The sequence below is a fragment of the Acanthopagrus latus genome, chromosome 2, assembly GCF_904848185.1.
Source record: "Acanthopagrus latus isolate v.2019 chromosome 2, fAcaLat1.1, whole genome shotgun sequence".
Classification (NCBI taxonomy): domain Eukaryota; kingdom Metazoa; phylum Chordata; class Actinopteri; order Spariformes; family Sparidae; genus Acanthopagrus; species Acanthopagrus latus.
In genome coordinates this window covers 30869413-30894806 of record NC_051040.1, presented here as the reverse complement: position 1 = coordinate 30894806, position 25394 = coordinate 30869413, and the positions used below count along the sequence as shown (strand labels likewise).

The following is a 25394-nucleotide window of genomic DNA, read 5'->3' as shown; positions in this document are numbered from 1 at the left end:
CATAATATCTGCTGTAATAATCTACCACTACCAGAATAGAATGTCCTGTTGGTAATGGACCCAGTAGGTCGGTGGCAACATCTTGCCAGGGTCCCTCTGGTAATGCTGTCGGGCGTAGTGGTTCAGGGACGTCAGGCCGTGCAACCACTTGGCACCTGTGGCAGGATTTCACATGTCTCTCTGCAGCCCGATCCATTCCTGGCCACCATACTTTGCTCCTGAGGTGCTGCTTTGTGCCCACTATGCCCAAATGTCCCTCGTGAGCCAAAGCTAGAGCCCTGGCTCTCAGTGTGTGTGGTAAAACAATGCGTGTCCCTCTCAACACTAAATGTCCAATCACACACAGCTATTGGTGCGTATGTTTGGCACTTGTCAAAACAGCCGCTCTGTACAGCATTTCTCACCTCTCTCAGTTCATCATCAGCTGCTGAAGCCTCCTCCACTTCTCTGGTGGTCAACGCTCGGGGAGTGGCGTTTGTGGCTACAAACCTCACGTACTCCTCTGCTCCATGGTCATGAGTCTGTTCTGTGGCCCTCTTTCCCAGCAGCCGTGATAGGGGATCTGCAATGTTGTCCTTTCCGGGAATATAAACAACTCTAAAATCATATGGTTGGAGTCTCAGAACCCACCTTTCAACTCGTGCACATGGTTTTGATGTGGGACTGCCTCCAACGCTTTATGATCAGTCACCAAGTCAAACTTTTTTCCATATATGTAGGGATGGAGTCTGTAAGACTTCTGCTCACATAGCATATTGGCACCATTTCCCTTTGTTGTTCTTGCACTAGCACAGCTCCTATGCCAACTGGTCCTGCATCTGCTATGACTTTGGTGGGAGCATCCTTGTCGAAATATGCCAGAGTACCAGCCTCCACTAGTTTTTTCTTTAACACCTGAAAGGCTTGTTTCTGCTCTGGCCCAAAATCGAATGGTGTGTCTTTTTTAGTGAGTCTACGCAGGCTCTGATATGCTGGCAAACTGGGGTATGAACCGGCTACTGTAGCCAGCCAAACCGAGGAAGCTGCGTACCTCTGATGCATTTTCAGGTTCTCGCGCTTCTGCTATAGCTCTTACTCTTTCAGCGGTGGGGCCGATGCCCTTCTGTGATAGTAAAATTCCCATAAAGATCAGCTTATCCATGTTGAATTGACATTTGTCTGCATTCAATGTCAGTCCACACTTCTGCAGCCTTGCTAAAACTGCATGCAACCGTTGGTCATGGGTTGTCTGGTCAGGGGCATGGACGATGATGTCATCAGAAATATTCTCCACCCCCTCGATGCCTGTCAAGGCTGTTGCAATTTCATGTTGGTATTGCTCACTTGCCGAGGAAACAGCAAATATGAGTCTCTTGTACCTGAATGTACCTGTGTGGACGGCAAACGTGGTGATACCTCTTGACTCCGGTGTGAGCTCCAGCTGGTGGTATCCCCACTTTAGGTCCAGTTTGCTGAAGATGGTTGATCCATTCTTCCCTTGTAGCAGCTCATCCACTGTGGGAATTGGATGCCTCTCTCTGATGATAGCTGCGTTTGCCCTCCGCATGTCAAGGCACATCCTCCGCTGCTTTAGGAGCAACCACGACCGGGTTCACCCACGGTGTGGGTCCCTCCACTCTTTCAATAATGTCCATTTCTAGCAGCTGATTTATTTTTTTGTCCACTGCTTCTCTCAGGTGGAATGGCACACGTCTTAGGGGTTGTGCCACAGGTGTCACACTCTCATCAATGTGCAAACTTATCTGCTTAGTGTTTAGCTTTCTGACTCCCTGAAACAGTTTTGAATATTGTTTCTTAATTCCTGTTTTGGTGTCTGTCACAGTGGCTATGTTCACACCCACTCTAAGTACACCTAGTTTGATAGCTGTTTCTTTGCTGAGTAGTGGCTCTCCATGCCCTTGAATTACTGTGAACTCTGCCTCAGTGTTACGTTTTCCTATGCTTATCTGGCACTTGAATACCCCTTTTACTGGTATGGGCACTTTGGAAGTGTAGGGGACAAGAGGCCTACCAGTTGCCTTGGAAGACGCACATTTTATTCTTTTACTCTTTAGCATCTCCCATGTGTCTTCGTCTACTATGTTACTCGATGCCCCTGAGTCGATTAACATGAGCAGATCTACTCCACCAACATTAAATGTCACTCTTTCAGTGTTTGAGCGGTCTTGCATTACAAATGCATAGTCTCTGTCTTGGTTCTCTGTTTCAACATATCTGACTGTCTTTCTGTCATTACCTTTTGATTTGCACATTTTGGCAAAGTGGTCTTTTCCGTTGCACTTCCTGCATGCTTGTCCTTTAGCTGGGCAGGCAGGGTCCTTGGCAATGTGATCTCCATGTCCACATCTGAAGCACACTTTCTCCGTTTTCTTTTTCTCATCTCCACAATCATTTATTTTTTTCCGATGGGGTTTTCCCCCTTTCTTGTAAACATGGTGCACTGTCTCACCGCTCTCCGCGCCGACGTTGTTGTCCAACTTCATCGCGGCCATCTGCATCTCCACTCGCTCACACTGTGCCGCGATCTCCAGGACTCGGACCAGCGTCAGGTTGGCTTCCTCCAGCAGCTTTCTCCTCACATAGTCCGACGTGCATCTGCTCAGCACTGCATCCCTAATTTGGTTCTCCGTGTCTGCAGCGAATGCACAGTCTCTCGCAGCCTGGCGTAATCTGGTTACAAACTGCTGTACCGTTTCTCCCGGTTTCTGTGTTGTCTGGTAGAAGGATTGGCAGGCGAAGGCAGTGTTTACTTGCGGGATGAAGTAGGCGTTCAGTGCCGCGACCGCCGCATCATAGTCTGTCGGTCCTCCTGTATCAGGCAGGACTGCAAAGACATATTGCACATCAGTACCAGCGTGGTGTAGAAGCAAAGCCCGTCGTCTTTGTCTCACGCAGGCTTCAGCGTCGTCCGACAGAATTAAGCCTTTTCCATCCGCATACAGCTTGAACGCGGTTAGCCATCTTGTCCACCGCGGACCCAGCGTGGCAGGCTCGGTATAACAGTCAAACTTGGCAATAGGTTGTCCATCTCATTCGACGACCTAACTATACTTTTCAGATTTAACTATAAGTTTACTGCTGTCATCCTCTTCGCCATTGTTCAATACTGATCGTCCTCAAGAATTTCACTCCATCTGTCTTGTGAACTTCATGCTTTATTGCACTGCCACTATAGAACACTTTTCTATTAGCGCCCCCTCCTGTACCATCCCCATACAGCAGTCATGTCTTGATAGTGACATCATCAATATGTGACACCACGTATTAAAAAAAATGGCTAGCTCGGACACAACGTGCACGGGCTGGGCTCGGGTTGGGTCGGGCTTGATTTTTTTGGGCCAGATCTAATTTCCAAGTGTAAGTGTGTGCCTATGTATGTTATAAATATTGTACATTTTGGCAATTAAATGCATTTTGCTGAAGGTGCAAATCCTGAAAGTGATTTTACACTGTGCATCCTGTCATGCCCATTTAACATCAGATGTTATTGTATTTAATCATGACATGATTTGGCCTCATTCCCTGAGCGGAGTCCATCTGACAGCACAATGATAATCCACAGGTAATATTTTATGTGCACCAATATAGCTATGACAAGGAATTGTATGTAGACTGGGGTGTTAAGTTTGTGTGTAATGTAAAACATGGACTGTGAGGAACGAGGCTGAGCACTATCAGTGTCTGACTCAGAGTCAGTTTCTAGCTCTGATGGCTCAAACAGGTCAGGCTGGGTCCGTCCAATGCTGCTGCTAGCTTACACTGTTACTGTAGGTTAGGTCCTTGTACAGTACACAGAGGCTCCCCTCCTGCGTGTGGGCGTGGCTCCAGTGCCTCTGTCTGACACGCCCCCAGCGTTTCACAGCAGAGAGAAGTGCTTGTTTTTCCATGATTTTGAGACCAAATTTTGCATACCTGACAATTTTTTAATCTTTCAAATTTGGCTCAGTGGTCAATGACACATGTTTCTTTGGTATGACAAACTCATAACACAAATTAATTTCTGCTTTACACGGACTTTAATGCAGGTGGCTGGAAAATACAAGTAGCTCCTAAAGCTTTTTCCTTAACAGCTGAGAGTGCCACATTGTCAAATCTTTAAACGTATTGACATTATATTAATGATGATTTAATAGGATTTAATTTAAATTAAAGTTTGATATCTGAAGTAGACACCGGGGAGTAGCGAAGTGTCTCCCCCGATGACATCACATTCCTGTGACTGCCCAAGACTCCCTATAAAGAAAGGATTAACACTCTTCACTGAGAGGATAGCAAAATATAATAGCAAGAAGAGCTAGAATCTACAAGAGATCTCTTCACCGCCGGACCCCAACCACTGGCCCCCACCAGGACCTCAGCTGCATGCTGGCAACAAGTACATGCATGGTGACAGAACCTGAAGATGTACAGAAACCAAAAAAATGATAACAGCTATAATCATTTCATCAATAATACTTACAGCCATAAAACAACTATTATCTTGATATAATAATAATAACAACAATAATAATAATAATAATAATAATAATAATAATAATAATAATAATAATAATAATAACAATAATAATAATAATAATAACATTGATGATGGTGATGATGATATCATGCAGGCCCCCAGGCTCTTCAGGTTCTTAAAAGTCCTCCTGCCTACTCCTAAAAGATGTTTATCTTATCTTATCAACTTTCTCAAGGGCCAAGATGATTTGTGAATATTTTTTATTTTTCAGGATCTAGTCTATAATAAAAGAAATAACCTTGAAAACGTCATAATTCTAACAAATTTCCTAGATTTTCATCACTTTGAGCTCGTCTAAGTGCAAGGAAGCTGTGTGAATACGGCCCCAGATGTCCGAAGAAGTCCACTGGACTGGGTCCAGCCGCGGGGGTTACAGGAAGTTCTAGCTGCCATGTTTGGCTGCTTTGTTGTAGATTGCCTATAGGTTTGCTACAGATTTTGACTTGTGTTGCGATGGAACCGAGCTGGAGTACGTTTTTATTCCAAGTAAGTGGCATGCTACAGTAGTACGCTAAGAAACTGCACAAACACATTCGAAAGGGCGTAACTGTTGATACCTACATGTTTTTCTCACCTTATGACATTATGCAGAGGTAACGCTAGCTAAGCAAAACAAAGATAGCATTAGCCTGTTAGCTAGCTCGGTTTGTTGTAGCAAACTGCTAACCAGCTTTATTGGACCCGACTGTGTCTTGTCTTCAGAGACTGTTCAAGGCTGCCTCCTTTGTGTTGGTTAAGGTATCCAATGTTTATACTATATCGTATTGTGAGGCATGTCCCAATTCAATACACAAAAACACACGAAGCTAATTTTTGCTGCCACTGCTGTTGATGCGCGTGGACCAGCAAATTAGCAGGGAGGTCGGGCTATTGCTATTGAATGAAGGTAAAGTAAGCTAATTGGACACAGATTAGCTAACTGGGATACTTTCCTGGTCTGCACCAAAGCAGTCCTCGCTATCTTAACGTTACAGATGACGCTAATTGTTCGACAATTTTTATTGTGTTACTAACTCTGTTGATGAAGCAAGGCATCTTAAATGCAGCCCCTAACGTTAAGGTTACACCACAGATAACAACAATAACAATAAGTAAGCTTACGCCGACACTGCAAATTGAAGACTAACGTTACATAGCACACCGATAGCAGCGATTAACGTTGGACCATCCCAAACAAATCTTTGACGTTACTTTTGTACCACAAGCTGGGGCCAAGATGCTCAAACCTTCACTCAGTGAGGAGGATATTGTATGAGACTTGGTTGAAAACTTTTTTACTCGTGGAAGACTCATTCGTTTCAAACATACCCAGTTTTCAAGGGACACCATGTAACGTACTACAGGATCTGATCATTTATATATTAAAAAACAAACACAAAAAAAACCCCAAAACATGGTAACTACACAGAACTTAAGGAAGATCTTAAGTAAACCAACATTTGGTCAGTAAATCAATATTTTATTGCCAGCTGTGTTAAGAGTTTAGGTTGAAGTAATGCATCTCACAACAGCTTATTTTATGATGATACTAACAATTTCTGCGTATTGATTAGGGATGGGTACCGAAATCTGGTATTAAATGGGACCAAGGACTGAATTTAGAAAACTAGTGGTATCAGTAATCTACGACGTTATCGTTTCTGCTATTGGTATTAAAAAAAAGGCATTGGTCTATGATTGATTTTCATTATTCCCAATCCTGAACAGAGTTCTCTGTCAGAGCATGTCCTGTGCAGGGGGCGGGCTGGGCTCTCAGTAGCCCCATTCAATTTGAGTGCATGGATCCTGCCCAAATTCTCTGCACCCTCCTCGCTGTGATAATGTCAGATGCAGCAAGGGGTGAAATTTCGCCATGGTTCTGATCAGGGTGTCTGCGCATCCTTAAAGTCTTAAATTCATGTATCTAAAATTAAGGCCTTAATAAGTCTTAAATACGTCCATATTTTGCACATAGGTCTTAAATGACATTTAGTCAGGTCTTAAATATATACGTTCATTTACCGCTTCCATCGTCGCCTTTTTTGTTTTTTTGTTTTTGTTTCAGGGAAATGTGTTGGTGAGATTGACAGTCAGCTCCATGTGTTCTTCTGTCTGAAGTATCCAAGAAAGTAAGTGGTAGGGATGTCCCGATCTGATCATGTGACATGGCCACAAATATTAGAGGGGGTAATTAAATTAATTGCTCTGGATAACCAGTTAATCTCCGTGGTAGAGGATCAGAGTTTTCTTCGTCACCTGGAGTTTTTGAATCCATGGTATGCCCTACCATCTCGGCACTACATTACATTTCTTCTACTTTTGAGTTACAATGTGCCGGTATGCACACTTGTTTTGTGGGTCTCGTACAGCAAAGCACAACAAAGTACAACAGGCAATCTAGGAGATGCTGAATGCTGTGATATAGACAGGCAACACGTCCATGTCAATTTACATGACAACGTGTATGTGTGTATATATATATATATATATATATATATATATATATATATATATATATATATATATATATATATATATATATATATATATATATATATATATATATATATATACATACATACATACATACATACATACATACATACATACATACATATACACACACATACATATATGTGACCAAAGTTATCGTGGTTATCGGTATAGCGCGGTATTTTTAAAATGTTAAAAATATGATAAATTGAATTAATTTCACCAAGATTTACATTTAAATAGATTTATTGTATTGCAAAATAGTCCAAATCCAAAACCTTAACAAAACGCTGCAAAGTCAACATTGAATAAATATAAAAGAATGTATCAGAACTGTGCAAAATAGGTAATTGGCTTTTTGTGATTAGGCAGCCTGTTTTTGAAACGTGTCCTTTAATGTCTGTGTTTCAGAGGTAGAGTGAGATGTAGTGGCAGCAGCACTATATTGGCCAGCAGACCCTCTCTTTAAAAAAAAAAAAAAGAAATGAATAGAAATTGTCATTATTAATTGTTACTGTCATTGTTACTTAATACTAAGGGTGCAACCAACAGATCACAAAACTCACAAATTAGATCATATCACTTTTGTTAGAAACAGGTTGGATACTTTTTTAGCTCAAAACAAACATGATTATTGTTAAATTAATTATGAATACTCTATTTTGGCTCTTATCTCTATCTAGACACTTGTTATATTCACCATTTTATATTATTCTTTATATATAGTCTATTCCTCTCTTCTGATATAACTGGCTGGATATATATGTTGGCTGTCTGTCTCTCTGTCTCCCTGCTCGTCTGTTGTCAATGGACTCGGTCAATCTGATTGGTCAAATGGCTGCTGAGCCACAGGTAGACGTTACTCCGGTGAACCTCTGGAGCTGAGATGAAAGTCAGTCATCTCAGTCAGTTTGCGTCCACTAACTCAGTCCACCCAGTACGTGTTTGTCTCAAATCCTCCTCACTGCAGCTCTGCAACAATATTTGGGGAATTATTAGGTTGACTTTAAAAAGTGAAATCTACAATTAATTTAACACTCTATTGTAGTGATAGCTGAATTTGAACTATATTATACACACACAGATGCTCTTTTTATTTTAGAATTGTTTTTAATACATGAAAATCTTGAAATGAATATGGATTATAGGCTATTTTCATCTTTTAACTCTCTTCTAACCCTCTGAAAATGACATTTATGTCTTCTGAAGGCCGTCACGGGCTCAGTTTATAAGATTTATTTAAGCCATGATAATCACAGAAATATTGGTATTAAAATGAATCATCTGATCTCAAACATGTCATGCTAACTTACTAGGAAAGGAGCTAAATATCGCTCCAAATTTGACCTGTTTTTACCGCGAGGTCAGCGACCTCAGTGTGAAATGGTTACTTGTAATAATAACTTTCAGTCAGCACTTAATGAGGGATAAGATGAGGATGAGAAACCTGCTGCTGCTCAAACTGAGAAACTAGATTTATGGCTGTCTGACTGCCTTCAATCTTTACAACTACTTTATCTGTTCTTAAACTGTGTTAGCTGTGAACTGTGCTCCCGTTTCTTTTGAAAGAAATGTGTGAGGAGTTGTCTTACCTCTCCTTGCTTTCTGTCCCTTTCTGCCTTTTCATTTTGTTTAAGACTCCCTGATTTTGCTTTCTTGGGGAAAGACATGTTGATGAGCAGCAGCCACTCAGCTTGTTAAGCTGTTTGGAGACGCATCTTCTGCTCCTGCAGCTGCAGGGGTGGACTGAACCATTGTGTATTGTGAAGGGGGAAAGGGGCCTTAGACAGCCTCCACTATTTTTTTTTCATACAGAGTAAAGTCTCTCATCCGGTTTATTCTGCCAATTTTAAGTTAGTTATGACAGTAATTACTTAGAAATAAAAAATAAAGTAAAAACAACATTTTTATTATAGGCCTTTCAAGGGCCCCCTCCACTATTGGAGCCCCTTAATCAGTCCGACTTTTCCCCCCAGTTTGACGCCCCTGGCAATGGCCGCAGAAGCAGCGGCAATTGTTGGTTGTCAAAGTGAAGTTTGACTAGTAGCAGCAGTGGGGCTGGTCTGTTGGCTACTTTCAGGGACGCTGACGCTAGCATGATGGCACACACTCATGCTATTGGAGTACTGTTTGGTATGGTACCATTTGAGATGTTGAAAGAGGTTAGTGGCCGAAGACTCATTCTGCACCTAATGCTGGTCTGTCCTTTGTCAGACTTCAGGTAGGAGAACTACTTCCAAATAAGTGAAGTGGTGTGACCTTTCTTTGGTTCAGTTTCTTCATCTTTGTCAGTTTCCTCGCACCCGGTTTCGCTAGTCGGACCGCTCATTTTCTTGTGTCGGCTCGACACCATCATTCTGTGTTGTTGTGAGTGGGAGGGGCCAGAAACACGCATCCACCACATGCATTTGTATCTCTGCTGTGTATCTGGCTGTTGGTGTAGTGTTTTCTAGGTAGAAGAAAACAGATTCAAAAAAAAAAAAAATCAAAAATAAAGGTCATAAATGTATCATCATTATCCTGGAAAATGTTATTGTGAAAATGATCAAGATCATTTTATCACCCAGCCCTGGGATGATTATGCTACTGTACTCTGTGAATATTGCACATTCTTGAACTTGCAGGTAGTTGTTCAGTTCAATTCAGCTTCATTAGCCTCCTGCTCTGTAAGACCTGATGTGGTTTGGACATGCGACCAGACCACATATCATCTGTGAGCTGCTCCTCCACCTTAAGCTGAGGGACTGATGTTTGGCAGAGTGTACTTAGCACCCATGACAGTCATAAGCTTCTTGAAGACCTGCTTTTCAGCTGTGCTTATAAGCATCATGTCTTTAGCGGTAGTGCGTAAATGTGCTGGTTATGTCTTTGTATTGCTTTTCTTTCTTCTAATATGGGGCAATGGCTGAAAAAGCAGCGCAATTGTTGGTTGTCTAAGTGAAGCTTGGCTAGTAGAAGCAGTGGTGTTGATCTGTTGGGTACTTGCTGGGAGGCTGACCCTAGCATTTATAGTGCAAACTCATGCTATTGGAGTACTGTTTGGGACGATACCTGTTTTGTTGCACCTTATGCTGGTCTGTCATTTGTCAGACTTCAGGTAGCCAAACTAGTTACAAATAACCAAAGAGGTATGACCTTTCTTCAGTACAAGTTCTTTGTCTTTGGCAGTTTCCTTGTGCACACGGTCACACTAGTTGGACCGCTATTTTTTTTGTGATGGCTGGACACACGGGTGTTCACTGTGCAACTCACAGTTAACCCTAGGTCAGATGTTAAATGTAGGTGATAGGATATATCCGAGAAGGGGGCGTTCATCCCTGAGGTGAAGTTTGGTGAGTCCAGTGGTGAGACAGCAGTCTTGCGCAACGTCGTCCATCAGAGTTAGACACACAAATAGCCCTGTGTTGGTTGTAAAAATCAACATAAGCGCCTATATTCTGTCCCAGCTATAGAGCAACAGAAGAGACAGTGGTTGTGTTCATATTTTAAGTCAATGTGCTTGCTGCGGTTTGTGTTAGCTTGTGCGTGTGAGTGTGCTAACCACCTCACATCGGACTGCTTCAGTAACAAGGGCCAGTACAAAGCCGCCTTTGCCTCGACACTGATCCTCGTAAAAGCAACTGCATCCGAGCCACCAAAAAGTGTCACCACGGTTTAATAGTACTAGTTAGCTCTGCTTCGGTCCGCTGTGCAATGGCGTATGAAGCAAGTTTAATGTTAACAATATTACGAGGGAGCTTGGTTGTCACAGTAAAAAGTCTTGAAACGTGCAGACTGGAGACAGAGACAATGCTAACAGCGTCCAAGAGTTTGGAGACTGTGTTGGAGACAAACACAGCATTTGCTAGCTGTTAGCCAATAGCTACATCATAGTAACTGTAACAACACTTACAAACTAACATTATTCAGACACACCTGCCATCCTGAAACTTCCTGCTGCAGCCACAGAGTCTGTACTTCTTCAGGAGCCTCTCCTTCTTGGTCCGATTCTGGGTCAAACTAATAGGGTTGAACGCAGAAATCTCCGCGAGCCATAGCAATACATATATATACATCCATCATAAACATCAGCACATGCTACTGCTAACGCGAGGGGCATCCTCTCCCTGAGAGAGACAGAGCAGGCAACGCTCTCTTAAATAGGCGTTGACAGACGGAGCTCATTAGCATTTAAAGGTGCAGGCAGCTTAGACAGCTGAAAATCAGGACCACGCATGGGTTTGGGGCAATGCATATCAAATACAGAGTTGTTGGACCTCTGACAGCTGTGTGAAATTGATGGAAAACAGTACAATATGGGGCCTTTAAGGCTAAGTATCGGATCAGGACTTGGTATCGGCATTTACTAAATATTAAAGGACTCCCATCGGGATCGGGGTATACCTGATCGAGAAATCCCTAATTGCAACCGGTGTTGGAAATAACTTATGTGTTTACCTGCCACTGTAGCTGGTGGATTTTAGCTACTTTATTATTTTAACCAGCAGCATTGCGTCATGATTGAACTCAATAATCAGGGTCCGAAATGAACTTTTTACTCAGCAGCCAAGTGGACTGGTAGATGAAAAAATCCACCAGCCAAGCATAATTTTTACCGGCCAAAATAATAAATTGTCTTTTTGTGTTACATAATTTCCATACATTTGAGATAAAGTATTATGTTGACTACAAACTTAAAGTAGAGGCCAGAACAAAATTGAAGCATAATTATTTTTATTTATTTATTATTTCCTCTCCACCTCTGCAGTGTGGTGCATGAAGTGCACTTCTTTTCATCCAAACTGCAAAAGTAAAAAAACAAAGTTATGTGATTAAAAATGAACCTAGTTATGTTATTCAATATAGCTGTTACTTCTCTAATTTTCTCTATGTAACATTACTTTATACACAGCTGAAAATCAGTGAATGTTCCCAGCAAAATTGTTGTAAAAAGTGGTCATTGATTATTGAATTTTCATTTTCATTATGATACAAATGATACTAATGTGGAAAATTTAAATGCTTTTGTGGGATTGCATTTTCATTTTAAAACAAACGTACATTAAACATGTGCTTCCTAACAGGTTTCATATGACAGTGACACTAATTTCAGAGAAGCAAAGTTTTCACTAAGGACTCCTATATCTGGCGGATGCTGGAGCACAATGCAGCAACCAGCTGAATTAAGCACGGCGCAGACAGGTCAAGCATGGAAATAACAATATAACATCCGGTTGCTTTTCAAAATAAAACGGTGTTGACACCAGCACACAAGTCTTAAAAAAGAGACAAACACAAGCTCTTCTGCTACTCCTTCAGTCAGGAACACTTAATGTTGTTGTTTTTATAACACAGACCTATAACTACGGTTGCGAATGATCATATGATTATCGCAGACCTCGCAATGCCAGCTGTCCGTACTGCTCTGTGGGGGACTCAAAACGAAACCGGGGTTTACCGGACGGCGGAGCAAAACCGAAACAGAGCCGTAACATAGAGGACAGTATCCAGTGGAAATTCGGGGTCAGAGCAGAGTGTGAACGGGTCTTCACACTGTTTGTGTGTGTGTTCCTCCCAAAACGCAGTAAACTCTTTTACGTACTATGGTGGAACATTTACCCACCAGTGTAGCAAATAACCTCCGCGATTTACTCGCTAAACAGAAAATTTACCCGCCATTTGTGCTTGGAGGGTGTTAATTTCAGACCCTGTAAATAATAGAACTAAATCTATTATATTCAAGCAGTAGGCCATTTTATAAAGTAAATATTTGAACTCTTAAGGGAGGGATGCACTGTAAGCAAGCACTTCTTATTATTGTCACTGTTATTTGCTGACATCAAGCTTGGACAGGGTTCACACAGGGTTCCCTAATCGCTGTGCCACACTTGACTTTCATTGTGAATCGTTTAATTTCATTTTATTGCGGGGAAAAAGCTGCTGGTCAGAATAAATGACTGAAACCACAGTGTAATGTAACATAGTGTGTCATTCAGTTTGGTCTTCTGCACCAGGTTAAAACACATCCGTAGATGCGTACTGATAACTGTAGGAGTGGAATGCTTAATCTACTGTGTCAGATATATGATTATCAATATTATGATTACTCTTTCATTGTTCAAAGTTTCGTGCAATCATTGAAGTCGCCTGGGAGGAGCGAATTTGCGGGAAAAAAATGGTATGTGGAAATGAGCGTCGCCTATATCAAAAGACTCAACAGAATCCAGGAAATGCGTGGATATAAGGTTTTTGAATGTGCGATAAGTATGCCAGTTGTAAGGCAAAACACACTTTTGTTGATTATAGCACCACCCAGTGGTGGAAATTCACAATGACAATAGATTATACAAGTTTTTGGCAGGTGAGACCTATATTCCAAGTTTGGTGAGTTTTGGGGTATGTTCAGGCAGTGAAAAATGCATTAATTTGGGACAAAAAAGTTATCACTTTAAAATCAATAACAGGTCAACACCTGCTTGGGCCCTAATCATAATTATCTTCAGCGAGGAGATGTGTCCCTGTAAAAACACTACATCAAATTGTTTGGATTTCGTTTGTTTGGAGAAAATATGTCTTGTTTCATGCCCTTCATTTTCAGGTGGAAATCGACAAACTGTCAAATGTAGCAGTCACAAAATTTGAAATATACACGAGAAACAGCCACCCCACGACTATGTGCTTATGATACATAAGCCTAGACATGGCCAGTAACACTGAACTATGCACTACCCCCTTCAACAGAACAAACCTGACAGTCCATGATCGCTGACTGACCATGTGACTTATCCCACACAGTAGATCATCATTATCACTACATGCAAACATTTTGAGTCGCTACAAATAAGATGGTGATAGACAGTAAGGAGAAGTACGAAAGAGAGAAGAAAAAAAATACTCCTTCATACTGTTGGTGGGAATCGATATTGACTATTAATTAAAATGTTATTATTAATTAATGAAATTAGTATAGTTAATGAAACATAGGTAACTATGATTCATTAATGAACATGGGCCACCACCCTGAAAACAAGGATCAGTAATCAAATGATATACCTTTAGTCTCAAAGCCTGAAAATTAGTCAAATTGTCAATATTATGAAAATATATGAATATTTTCATAATTATTAGCTTAGAATGAGATGAGAGGGAAGGCGTGAATCCGAGCACTGACCATCTCAACCAGCTGTTATTACAATATGGGATTATGCAAAATAATCCGATAAAACTCACATTTCCAAAAAGGTAGCTGTGCTACAGAGAGAAGTCCGCCTTTGGAATCAATAAAGGGGATATACTAGACACATGTCTTAGGTTATAGTGGGGTTATTAACTATAAGTTTCCAACAGATCGTCCATGAGATTAAGTGTATCTCGATGTGTGTGTTAGTAAAAAGGCAAGAAGCAGCTAAGCGAGTGCTTAGCAGACAACAAAGACAACACAATGACCATGTGGTCCACAGCGATCATCTCACCAGTGGCCAGCAAGTGAATCGAGGTTTGTTTATTGTTCGCTGAGTGAGCCGGAGCACAACGTCTCGTGGTCGCACATGGTGGCAAGACTACACGGGCTGGATTAGCCTGATTGAGCTACTAGTGAGCATAATAACACAGTTAGCACTCAAACAGCCCAAACAAAAGCTGCTTACTTGATGCCGCTTGTTGCGGTTAGCGTGTGTCCCGTCTGACTCGGAGCTCCAACTTGTTTGGGAGCATGAGCGCGGGGTCAGTTTAGCATCCTAAAAGCTGATGAAGGCAGGCAGCGATCACACTGTGAATCGATCTGATGAAGGACTGGAGCTTGGGGTTTTTGTCTCCTTCTGAAGATTATCTCTTCCTTCTGCAGGCGGGGAGGAGACGGCTCGTTTGTGCAGCATTCCTCTTTGGATCCAAAACAATAATAATGAATGTTCGAACAAAACGAAAGTAAAACAAGAACAGTCTCTGTCTCGTCCAGCGAGGAGGGAACTGAAGTTAGCTCAAGCAAAATGAAAAACGTTTGTTACACCCTTACGGTAGCAGTTGTATGAAACCAAAGTCTCTTCACAACGTAAACTCCCGGGGAATGCGACATGCAGTGAGTTCTCCAGACCTTAAAACTGGGAGTGAGGTCATTGTGATCCTGGCGGAGTTTCTGGGCTCACAGCCAGTAGGCACCAGGTGAAAGTTATGTTGGCAGGTCATAATGAGTCACAGTTTTTCACACCTTTTGGGCCCTAGTTTTGTTCCTTTGTTCTTGGCTCATGTGGAGACATGTGGTTAGGCTTCTGATTTGTGTTACAGGCCTTCTCTTTGTTTGAGGCCACCTGGGAAAAGGCCCAGGCCCAACACTGTCCAATGTTTATCTCCCCCTTACTCCCCCCGTCCACTGAATGCAGATGACTTCTAAGTCTTGTTATCCCAACATAATTTGACAGTAGCTGTTTTTAGACAGAGCAACAATCCGCCAATTTGCCCATCCTTTTGGTGGCTTTGTCCGCGGTTTTGGACAGAGGCCGGCAAATTGGGGGTCTGTTTTGGTCCGCCGATTTTCCGCCTCGGAGGGTACACTTATTTCCGCCTCACCTGCTATCTAAAAACAAGGCAGAAATGTGCTGGCCTCTGCGTGAGGTGGGCGGAGGTGTCAATGACCTGCACTGTTGTGCGACCCACAGCCAGGGACTTTTAAAACCAAGAAACAGCTGATCACAGCAGTCAGTCCATCACTTCATCTGCGGACATCAAAATGAGCAACTGGACAGCCGCAGAGATCCAGGAGACGCTAGCGTCTCCTCGGTCTCTGTAGCTGTTTGGTTGTGTTAGCTTGTTGTTGTGTCGGCAAGCAAAGGACGGTTGCTACTTTCAAATTAAACCCCCCCCCCCCGTTAAGAACCCAGTTATAAACTCTAATGGGGTGCAATGTAAAGCTCTTATTTTCAAGACTTCTTTTTTTCTTTTTTCAAGAATTCTATGTCACTGTTCACAGCCCAACTTCGAGCTTCACGTCACGTCACATGTTTATGCCCTCCTCAGAGGCAGCTTTTAGAAAAGGAGGAATATTATGCCTCAGTTTTAGAAAGACAGGCTGGCACATTGCCGCCCTTACCTTGGAGCAAATATGCCGCCTTTTCTATCTAAAAAGGGCTACTGTTCCACAAAGCTACATCCTCTCTCTATCTTCAATGCCCACCTCCAGCGTATTTTTGGTATTTTTATTACAGTCACTTATTTGATGATCACCTTATCACTATATTCATAATGGTCTAAATCCAAGCATTAAAAAACGTAATATAATTTGAATATTAGAAATGATAGGAAATTAAATTTGGATTGGATTAGAAAAGATTGACAGCACTACTGAACATCAACTGATATTTTTTGATCAACGTTTTTGATTGACATTTTCATTTTTAACAGAAATATATTCGATATGTGGTGAAATCGAGAAAAAAAGCTGTGATAGTCCCTTTTTTCCAAAAGGATTGCAGTCAACAATATTAAAATATGTCATATGATTTTAGGTGAGAAATAGGCATTGTAGTAATAGAACTTCTGTTAATAGTTTCATCAGAGCTGCCTAGTTTGACAGTTTGATTGGAATTTGTTGCGATACACTTCACATAACTAATCCAAGAGAGGTGGTGGCATGTCTCCCTCTCTTGAACTATACTTTTTTGCTGGTTTCCATCAGCATATTTGACCATGCTGAGTCAAACCAAGCCGTGCTGATTTGCTTTTCCATCACCACTTTTACTGTGTTTAGTTGAGCGGAGATTCACTCATGATGGATCAGGGCAGCTGTGGCTCAGGAGTAGAGCCAGCGTGTTGTTATCTGAAGGTCGCTGGTTCGATTTCCCTGGTCTGGATTTTTAAGTGTCCTTGGGCAAGATACTCAACCTCACCTCAACCTCATACTTCCAAGCAGACGCTTCAATCTGTACAGAGCGCTTGTTCAGAGCCTGCGGTTCTGGTATTAGGCAAAGTATCTGCCCATCATGACACCAACAGATGTCCTCCCGGAGACTTGGCCAGTGAAACTTCATTGCGGTGCATACATTTAACTTTCACACTGTGCCCTTCTGCATCCATGACACCTGGGTATGCTTCATTGTCGTAATTTACAACGCACCACTCTTCAGTCTGCTTTGCCTCAATCATTTCTGGTCTCTGAGTGTTATCTGGTGTCTTTCCACGTGCTGGAGACTCAGATGAAACAGGAACATCAGCTACAGTGCCTCTTGAAGGTTAAAGCAGGGGCAGTCCAAAACACCTTCTTCCCTTTTACACAGACATGAAATGTCTCGTTATTTCATCTAGCCGGGTGTCAGACTGATAACTTGGTGGATTCTCATAGTGCCTTTTATGGCAGCTATTGCAGGTACCTATAGTGAGGGGGTGGAAAATCATACATTAATACATTTTGCTTAACAACAACACATGAAAATATTAGATTTGACAAATGCAGTCTGTAATCTGGATGGGAGAGGAGGAACAGGGACCTGAAACCAGGGCAGAATTGGATAATGGATTATAGCTTTTACCTCAGTCTTTGATTCAGTATCCCTCTCTGGGACGAAGAACAGCTTGACAGATGTGTCCAGGCTTCTCAGCTTTTCATACAAGCTATGGGCATCAGGATGGGCCACAATCCGGTCTGCTGTCCTCTTGAGGGCCCCACCCACACTGTCCGGTGCCCTCTTCCCATGACTAGCCTCAAAGAAATTCCATGTTGTTTCTTTGAAGCCATACTTGTAGGGTTCTGTTGAGAGGTAGAAGAAATTTCCCTTTTGTCGATATTGTGTTGCAGGCCGTCGCTGAAAAAATGAAGTATGCTGACTTGAGGGTGTCGCTCTCTCAATACCTCCAGCAGTGGATCAAGGTGGGCCCAGGTGGCCACAGGGTCGTGTCATTTTTAGGGGTGGAACGGTTCATCAAAAAAATCCGTCCCTTTTGGTACGCTTGTCACGGTTCGGGGTGCGTGTGTACCACTCGGTTCATAGGCAAGCGCAACTTCTTTTTCTCATTTACTAAGGAGGCGAAGCGTGTACACTCCAGAGCAGCAGGTGGCGGCACTGAGCTGAATGCCAACCACCAGTAAACAAGAAGAAGAGCTATCAGTCAGCTGCGTTTCCGGCATCGCGTCTCGCGGGCTAACTTGCAAGCCGTGATGCCAGAAGTGCCTGTGACTCGAGTCAGAGCAGGAGAGCGCAAACAGCCGGCTACGTTCTGAATGAGTAGCAGACAAGCGAGTCTCTGGGTTAGACTTCCTCCAGCCAGTGTGAAAAGCACATACCTGTCATTGCACAACAGAAGCCATTCTTCCACTTCTAAAATAACATAATGTTACACAGAGGCTACTGTAGGTTTGGTGTATAAATGTAACATAATAAAATGAAATTACTTAGATCAATTTTTGCAAAATAAGAATTTATATATAAATGTTTTATAAATATTAAGTAGTATATTGTAAGTAGGCTGTTATTATCTCTATTTGGGAACTTTATCCATCTACACCGTTCCTACCTCAATACTCTATTTTTTATTTGTTTTATTTTGTTTTATTTTATTTTAGTATCTCTTTTATTTTTCCGATCATGTATATAATGTTTTATTGCATTGTGTTTTTTACTACGTTATTGGTTAAGAGGTAATGGGCTAGGACTGAGTTTCCATGGTGATTGGGCAATACTGACTCAAGTGACTCGCACAACCCGGTTCAGTTTAGTGAGTGACTCATAATGACTCAAATCCTTAAAAGGAACCATTTTTACCAGCTCTGCTCCTGGCTACTGAAAGTTTCCTGACTGTGACTGCCCATTACATTACAGTAGTGACAGTGAATAACTATTTGTTCTTAGCATTCGTTAAAGATAACTTTCTTTGCCAAATAAATAAAAAGCGTATTGGAACTAGCAATTAGGGATGTAATGGTATGAAAATGGTATTTTTTAAAATGTCTTCAAAATGTTGAAAAAACACTGATAAATTGAAATAATTTCATCGAGATTAATATTTAAATATATTTATTATATATTAAAATAATCCAAATCCAAATCCTTAACAAAACGCTGCAAAATCAACAGTAGATAATTATAAAAGAATGTATCAAAACTGAAGCTGGGCGGAAGCGTCGATGACCTGCAGTGTTGTGCGACCCACAGCGGGGGAGTTTTAAAACCAAGGTTTCTGTAGCTGTTTGGTTGTGTTAGCTTGTTGTTGTGTCGGCAAGCTAGGAACGGTCGCTACTGTCAAATTAACCCCCCCCCCCCGCTAAGAACCCAGTTCTAAACTCCAATGGGGTGCAATGTATTGCTCTAATTTTGCAGACAACTTCGTTGTCACTGTTCACAGCCCAGCTTCGAGCTTCTTATCACGTCACGTTTACACCTACCTCAGAGGCGGCTTTTGGAAAAGCAGGAATGTTATAAGATACATACATACATAACTTGTTTTGGACAATACAACAATGTAAAAAAAGTATCATTTAACCACTTATTCTAGACACTGTAGTTAGCAGAGCAGTGTGTGGGACATGCTAAAATCACACACATCCAATGAAAAAAATTGTATAAAATGAAGGAAAGACATTTCAAGAGTTATTCTACTACATTTTCATGATGACTGAGTGATTCTGATGACACCAAAGGCACTTTATAGTGATATTGGCTCATACGCCTCCAAGATGAAACCGCCAACAAATAATGCTCAGAACAGCACCAAACTTCAGCAACAGTACAAATAGGGTCCCAGCACATAGTTCAAGACATCAAACAGTCCTTCCACAAAAATGCAGAGCAAAAATCCTTGATTATGCGGCTTGTTTTCTTAAAAAATGTGATGGAATATGCAGGAATTTGCAAAAATTGCAGGAACTTGCAAAAATCTGCGGGAACTTGCAAAAACTGTCATATATAACTAAATATATAACTCGTATCTAAATATCATTGGGCTGTATTATGTACACACACACACACACAAACACACACCGCGAACATGCACACACACACACCACAACCACAACACAACACACACAACCACACCACACACACCACACACACACAACACAAAACACACTACACACACACCACAACACCACACACAAGTCCAGACTAACCTATAGCAAACTGCAGTATAATTACACTACTACTGGCTATCTAACCCTAATGTTAACTTATATCCACCCACTACATACTTGGAAATCTCATTCACACTCACACACACATCTCTTTGTTTCATTCCGTTTCAGTAAGCTTTAATCATGTAGGCTACTGACCTTAATTCTTTCAGCCCCAGCAACTGTTTTGGAAGGTGAGCTGCTTCCGCTGCTGCTGTAACCATCCTCGAGTGTTTGGCGGTGGCAAAGTGGTTGTCCAGCATTGACTTCCACCTGTGGTCCAACACGCAGTTGCCCGGAGTGCAAAATAATTTGCCTCCACTGTCATGTAACACACCGGGAAAATGCTTTGCTCGGTCTTATGCGCTTATTTTTGTTGGCAAATGAGAGTGATTTGCAGACTTCATTATGTCTTCTTCGCGGGGTTTGCAGCTTTCTGATGATGTCACTTCATAACGTTCCCAAGCCAACAGCAAGAAAATGGCTGTTCTTGTGTGAAGTATACGCAACATTTTTCAACTTTCTGCGAAGATATATGTGACATTTTTGCAATGAAAATGCAGGGAATATGAAATTGTGCAAGCCCCTCATATTTTGTGCAATTTGTGTGAAAATCAGCGATTTTTGTGGCAAAAGTGCCGCGTATTTGAAAAATTGCAGTCCCCGCATACATTTGTGGACTTTGGCTGATTATGTGTTGAATTATGCGATCTCGTTTTTCTGGAGGGACTGATCAAACATCTGCTAGCTTAGCCTGATTTCAGTTGTCAAGTGAACACAACTCACCACTCCAGCAGCTTCCTCTTGTGGGGAAGCACGACGAGTCGATCACCGAGTGCAGTAGAGTTCTGCAGTCTCCTCCAAATACTTAAAGTTTGAAATGCTTAATTCCATTTTTTTCCTTGTCAGCTCTCAATAATATCTGTTATAAACAGGTAGGTAAGTCACATATGTACTTTGATTGCATTTTCATGGAGTAATAACCATACATTTTCATCCTTGAACTGCAGAACTCTGCTACACTCGGTAATGGACTCGTATGGCTTCCCCACAAGATGAAGCTGCTGGTGTGGTGTGCTGTGTTCACTTTACAATAGAAATCTAGCTAAGTTAGCAGATGTTTGATGCTTCGAACTATGTGCTGGGACTCTCTATTTGTTCTGTTGCTGAAGTATGGTGCTGTTCTGAGCATTATTTGTGGCTATGAGTGGCTTTTCGATGGCGGTTTCATCTTGGAGGCATATACTGCAATGTAGTGTTATTGTGCTTTTTTTTTGAGGTTGCTAAAACTAAGTAAGCTAACGGTCTGCAAACTTCATCTCTCAAGGGCGGGGTCTTACTCGGTGTCATGGTGTGTTAGACCATGGATTAAACTTACACTGAATATCCCTTTAACAAGCAAAAATGTCGATGTTGATACAATAGCCCTAAAATCTGCCATATAGTGCAGTTTTGCATTTTAGGGGAGAGTTGGGGGCTCTTGCTGCAGGCAAAGTGCAAGGAGGTCACCATATCCATAGTGGTTGAAAATATGCATTGTTCCTGTTTAAATGATGATTTTCATTTTTGTATTGTCAGTGAGGGATGATAAATTTTAAGGTCTTCGCACACAGGGTACAGGACAAATAAGTGACACAAAAATGCAACATACTTGGGAGACTGCTCAATGCTATTCACACTGGCAGCGATGAAAAGTCATATCCAAAGGCTTCAAGTATATGATGGATGTATCATCACATTAAAATGAAACTTATCACAGCCAAACATGGCAGGGACTGGGAGAAAAGCAGTGTCAGCTTGCACAGCTCAGAGAGGACTGTGGCTTGCTGAAAGGTAGAGGTATGTTGCAATCACAAGGACATGTGAGCTAGCTCCAGTCCAGTCACTGAGCTGTTATTCCAGGAATACGAAAGCATTCACATTGTGCCATGTTTCTGGTTTGACTTGGTGCGGCTCCTGCTCAGACATGGGCTCAGTACTGATTTGAGAAAAGCAAATTAGCACAGCCCAACACGAGCACAATCGGCACAGGAAGAAGCACACCTTTTCTGTCCTGCGTGTCTCTTTCGCTCTTGTATTTGGTAAATGTTTGTATATTTAATCATGTCTATGGCCGAAAAGAAGACCTGGTTTAACCAGCAGAAGGTCATGGAAATAGTACATGCTTTGTCTGAAGACAGTGATACTATTCATAGAGCGCAGCCATGTTTGCTGATGGCCTCAAACAAAATTTTGATTGGTGAGTATCTAGAATGATTTTTTGTTTTCATCATGATATCTGAATGAAAGCCAGGTTGTGCTTGATTCTTGCTTCCAATGGCTATTCAATATGCTTTGTCTCGTTTATTTAGCAATGCAATAACTATCCAAAATGGCTACCCGTGTAACCGCCTGTAACACACTTTGGTTCACTTTCTATATGCATTCAGTGTAAAGTATACATAAAAGTTGCGTTTGTGCTTGTAGTAATTTCACATAAAAGTTTGATGTGGATCTTTTCCCATTATCTAGATTACATTATGCTTTTGACTAAGATGACAAATTATGAGTGACCAGATTTTCTGCACAACATTTGTGTGTTTAGTCTTCCTTTTCATATTTTTTTTGCTATTTTTATAATATTTTTTAATTTAACAATTGATTTGGCAATATAAACCTGTTTCACATTGAAATGAACTGAATGTTGTGCTTACAACCATGCATTATATTGTGTTTTACAGGTCATCATCTGAAGACGATGGTTCAGACTGGGAGATAGAATCCATACTAATAACGCACTTGCAGTATTATGAAAAATCAACATGAACAATATGGCTTCACTAATTTGGATTTATATTTAAATAGATGTATTATACATTAAAATAGTCCATATCCAAAACCTTAACAAAACACTGCAAATAAACAAGTATAAAAGAATGTATCAAAACTGTGCAAAATAAACCTTAAATACAGTAGAATGAGATATAGTGGCAGTAGAATTTGATTGGCCAGCAAACCTTCTCTGTGAAAAAAATACATAGAAAATGTCATTAGTAATTATTACTGTCACTGTTACTTAATACTAAGGGTGCAGCCAACAGATCACAAAACTCATAATTTAGATCATACCACTTTTGTGAGAAACAGGTTGGATCATTTTTTAAATCAAAACAAAAAGGATTATTGTTGAATTAATTATGAATAATCTATTTTGGTTCTTATCTCTATTTAGACACTTGCTATATTCACCATTTTATATTATTATTCTTTTTTATAATCTGTTCTACAAATAATCCACAAGTATTATATATTTCTGATATTACTAATTGGATGTCTGTCTGCCTGCTCGTCAGCAAATTAGATAGAGAAAACTTGACATACACTTACATCATGTGCCCGAGCTTAAGGTTAGCTTACCTTGCATTCGCTGAACAGTTGAGGGTGATGGTCGCACAAATGAGTAAGTAAATTGGATGTGTTGCCGCCGCTTGCAACAACTCTATTCTAGCAGCTCCTCAGCTGTCCTTGAGCATTCTTATAATAACTAGAATACACTCAGACTTCAGATTTGGTTCCTTTGAAGGCAGAAAAATGCCTTGAGGGCCACTACTATCCTATTTTTGTGAATATACAATAACAAACTAGATGTTTCTGTTCAACTCAAAATAACAGTCAGTCATAGGCGAGATTTTTGTCATTTTGTAACTAATTCATGGCTGCTTCAGAGTGGCACACAGAGCCACCATCTGTCACTGTGTGTGTGTGTATGTGCGTGCGTGTGTGTGTGTGTGCGTCCGAGGGCATGAAAGGTACTGCTCCAGGTTCGAAAACAGCTTCATATTGTTTTTTTCACTAATACAGCCCTGAATTAGCAGTACTGAAGTCATTAAAAGTAATGCAAACGTCAGTATGCATTGGAAAGGCTGAAATATTTTTTTCACATTCCATATTTAGAATATGGCAGGCCGCCACAGTCTCGTCAATGTATGGGAAACACTGGAGAGGGAAGTAAGAAACTTAAAAAAAAAAAAAAAAATACACAAGAATGCAACTGTAAATGATGAAACCGTTGTGCATATTGTGGACGGGATAGCAAAATATTTAATATCACAGCACACAACTGGCATACTTGTATCACCGAGAGAAGGTCTGGTTTGAATTTTGGTACCTTTGAAGCTATACTCAACACATATCTTTGGAGGTTCTCACACAGACGTCCATGTCATAGCCAATTGTACCCCGACTGCTGTTAAGTACTGCGATGAAGTCCTCAAACAATTGTCAGACCGTACGCTGCTGCAGTGGGCCCTGGGTTCCTCCTATTGCAGGAAATACCCAGCTTCTTGTGGTTAGAGTGTGTAAGCAGTTCCTGGGTGACAAAGAAATTCTTGCCATTGACCGGCCATCTCATTTCCCGCACCTAAACCCAATTGAGCACCTATGGGACATTCTGTATTGGTGCATCCAATGCCGCCAAGTACTGCCACAGACTGTCCAGGAGCTCCGATACCCGGATCTTAGAGGAGATCAACAAGGACACCATCCTCCAACTCACCAGAGGCGTGCCCAGACATTGTCGGGGGTGTACACACTACTGAGTCACGTTGTGAAATTCACTCAAGTTGGATCATTCTGTGATTTCAGTTTTTTGTTTTTATTTCGGTGTGATTTTTGAATCCAGCCCTCAATGGGTTGAAGTTTTTTGTTTTCACTGACTGTTGTTGTATCAACAAAAGATTTTTAACTTGAATAATTTGCTCATCAGGATCTGATATGTGATTGAAGTGTGTTTTGAGCAGTGTATATATATATATATATATGTATCTATGTACAGTCATGGTCAAAAGATTACATACACTTGTATACCATAGCAACCTTGATTTCACATGAGTTCTGCAGTCTCATTTTTCTGTGATGGAATGAATGTGACACATTTGTACTACTGTATACTACAATGTAACAAAAAAAACATTAACAAAGTTTGCTTAAAATCTAATTTTGTTATGGTTGACTACAGGTTTTTCCACCTATGGATTTTTTTCTTCCGTGATGGCTCAGGCATGTTATATGATGAAAATGCCCAATTCATCAGGCTGAAATTGTGAAATACTGGTTCAGGAACCATGAAACATCGTCTTCAAACATATATTGACCACCAGAGTCCAGACCTTAACCCCATTGACTGTCTTTCAAATGTATGGACGCAAAATGAATGCAACTCTAAACAGAAATAAATGTTGTGACATTACATGAACTTATCAAAAAATGCATGCCATAATCAAAGCTAAAGGCAGTTCAACAAAATATAAGTGTGTGACTTTTTTTATTGGCTGGATAGTGTGTGCTCTGTGTGTGCTA

The 25394-nt window shown here is 41.1% G+C and overlaps 1 protein-coding gene across 2 annotated transcripts in view; it reads left to right on the top strand.

The window, feature by feature from the left end:
• Positions 1-4802: 4802 nt before the first annotated feature.
• Positions 4803-25394, top strand: part of LOC119031465 (vascular endothelial zinc finger 1-like) — a 62439-nt gene continuing 41847 nt past the window's right edge. The window contains exon 1 of one of the 2 annotated variants that reach the window (XM_037119966.1): positions 4803-5002. In XM_037119966.1, the coding sequence (XP_036975861.1) occupies positions 4970-5002 (33 nt within the window). In that variant the 5' untranslated portion in view covers positions 4803-4969. The remainder of the gene's footprint in view (positions 5003-25394) is intronic. The other variant, XM_037119974.1, reaches the window with a different exon arrangement.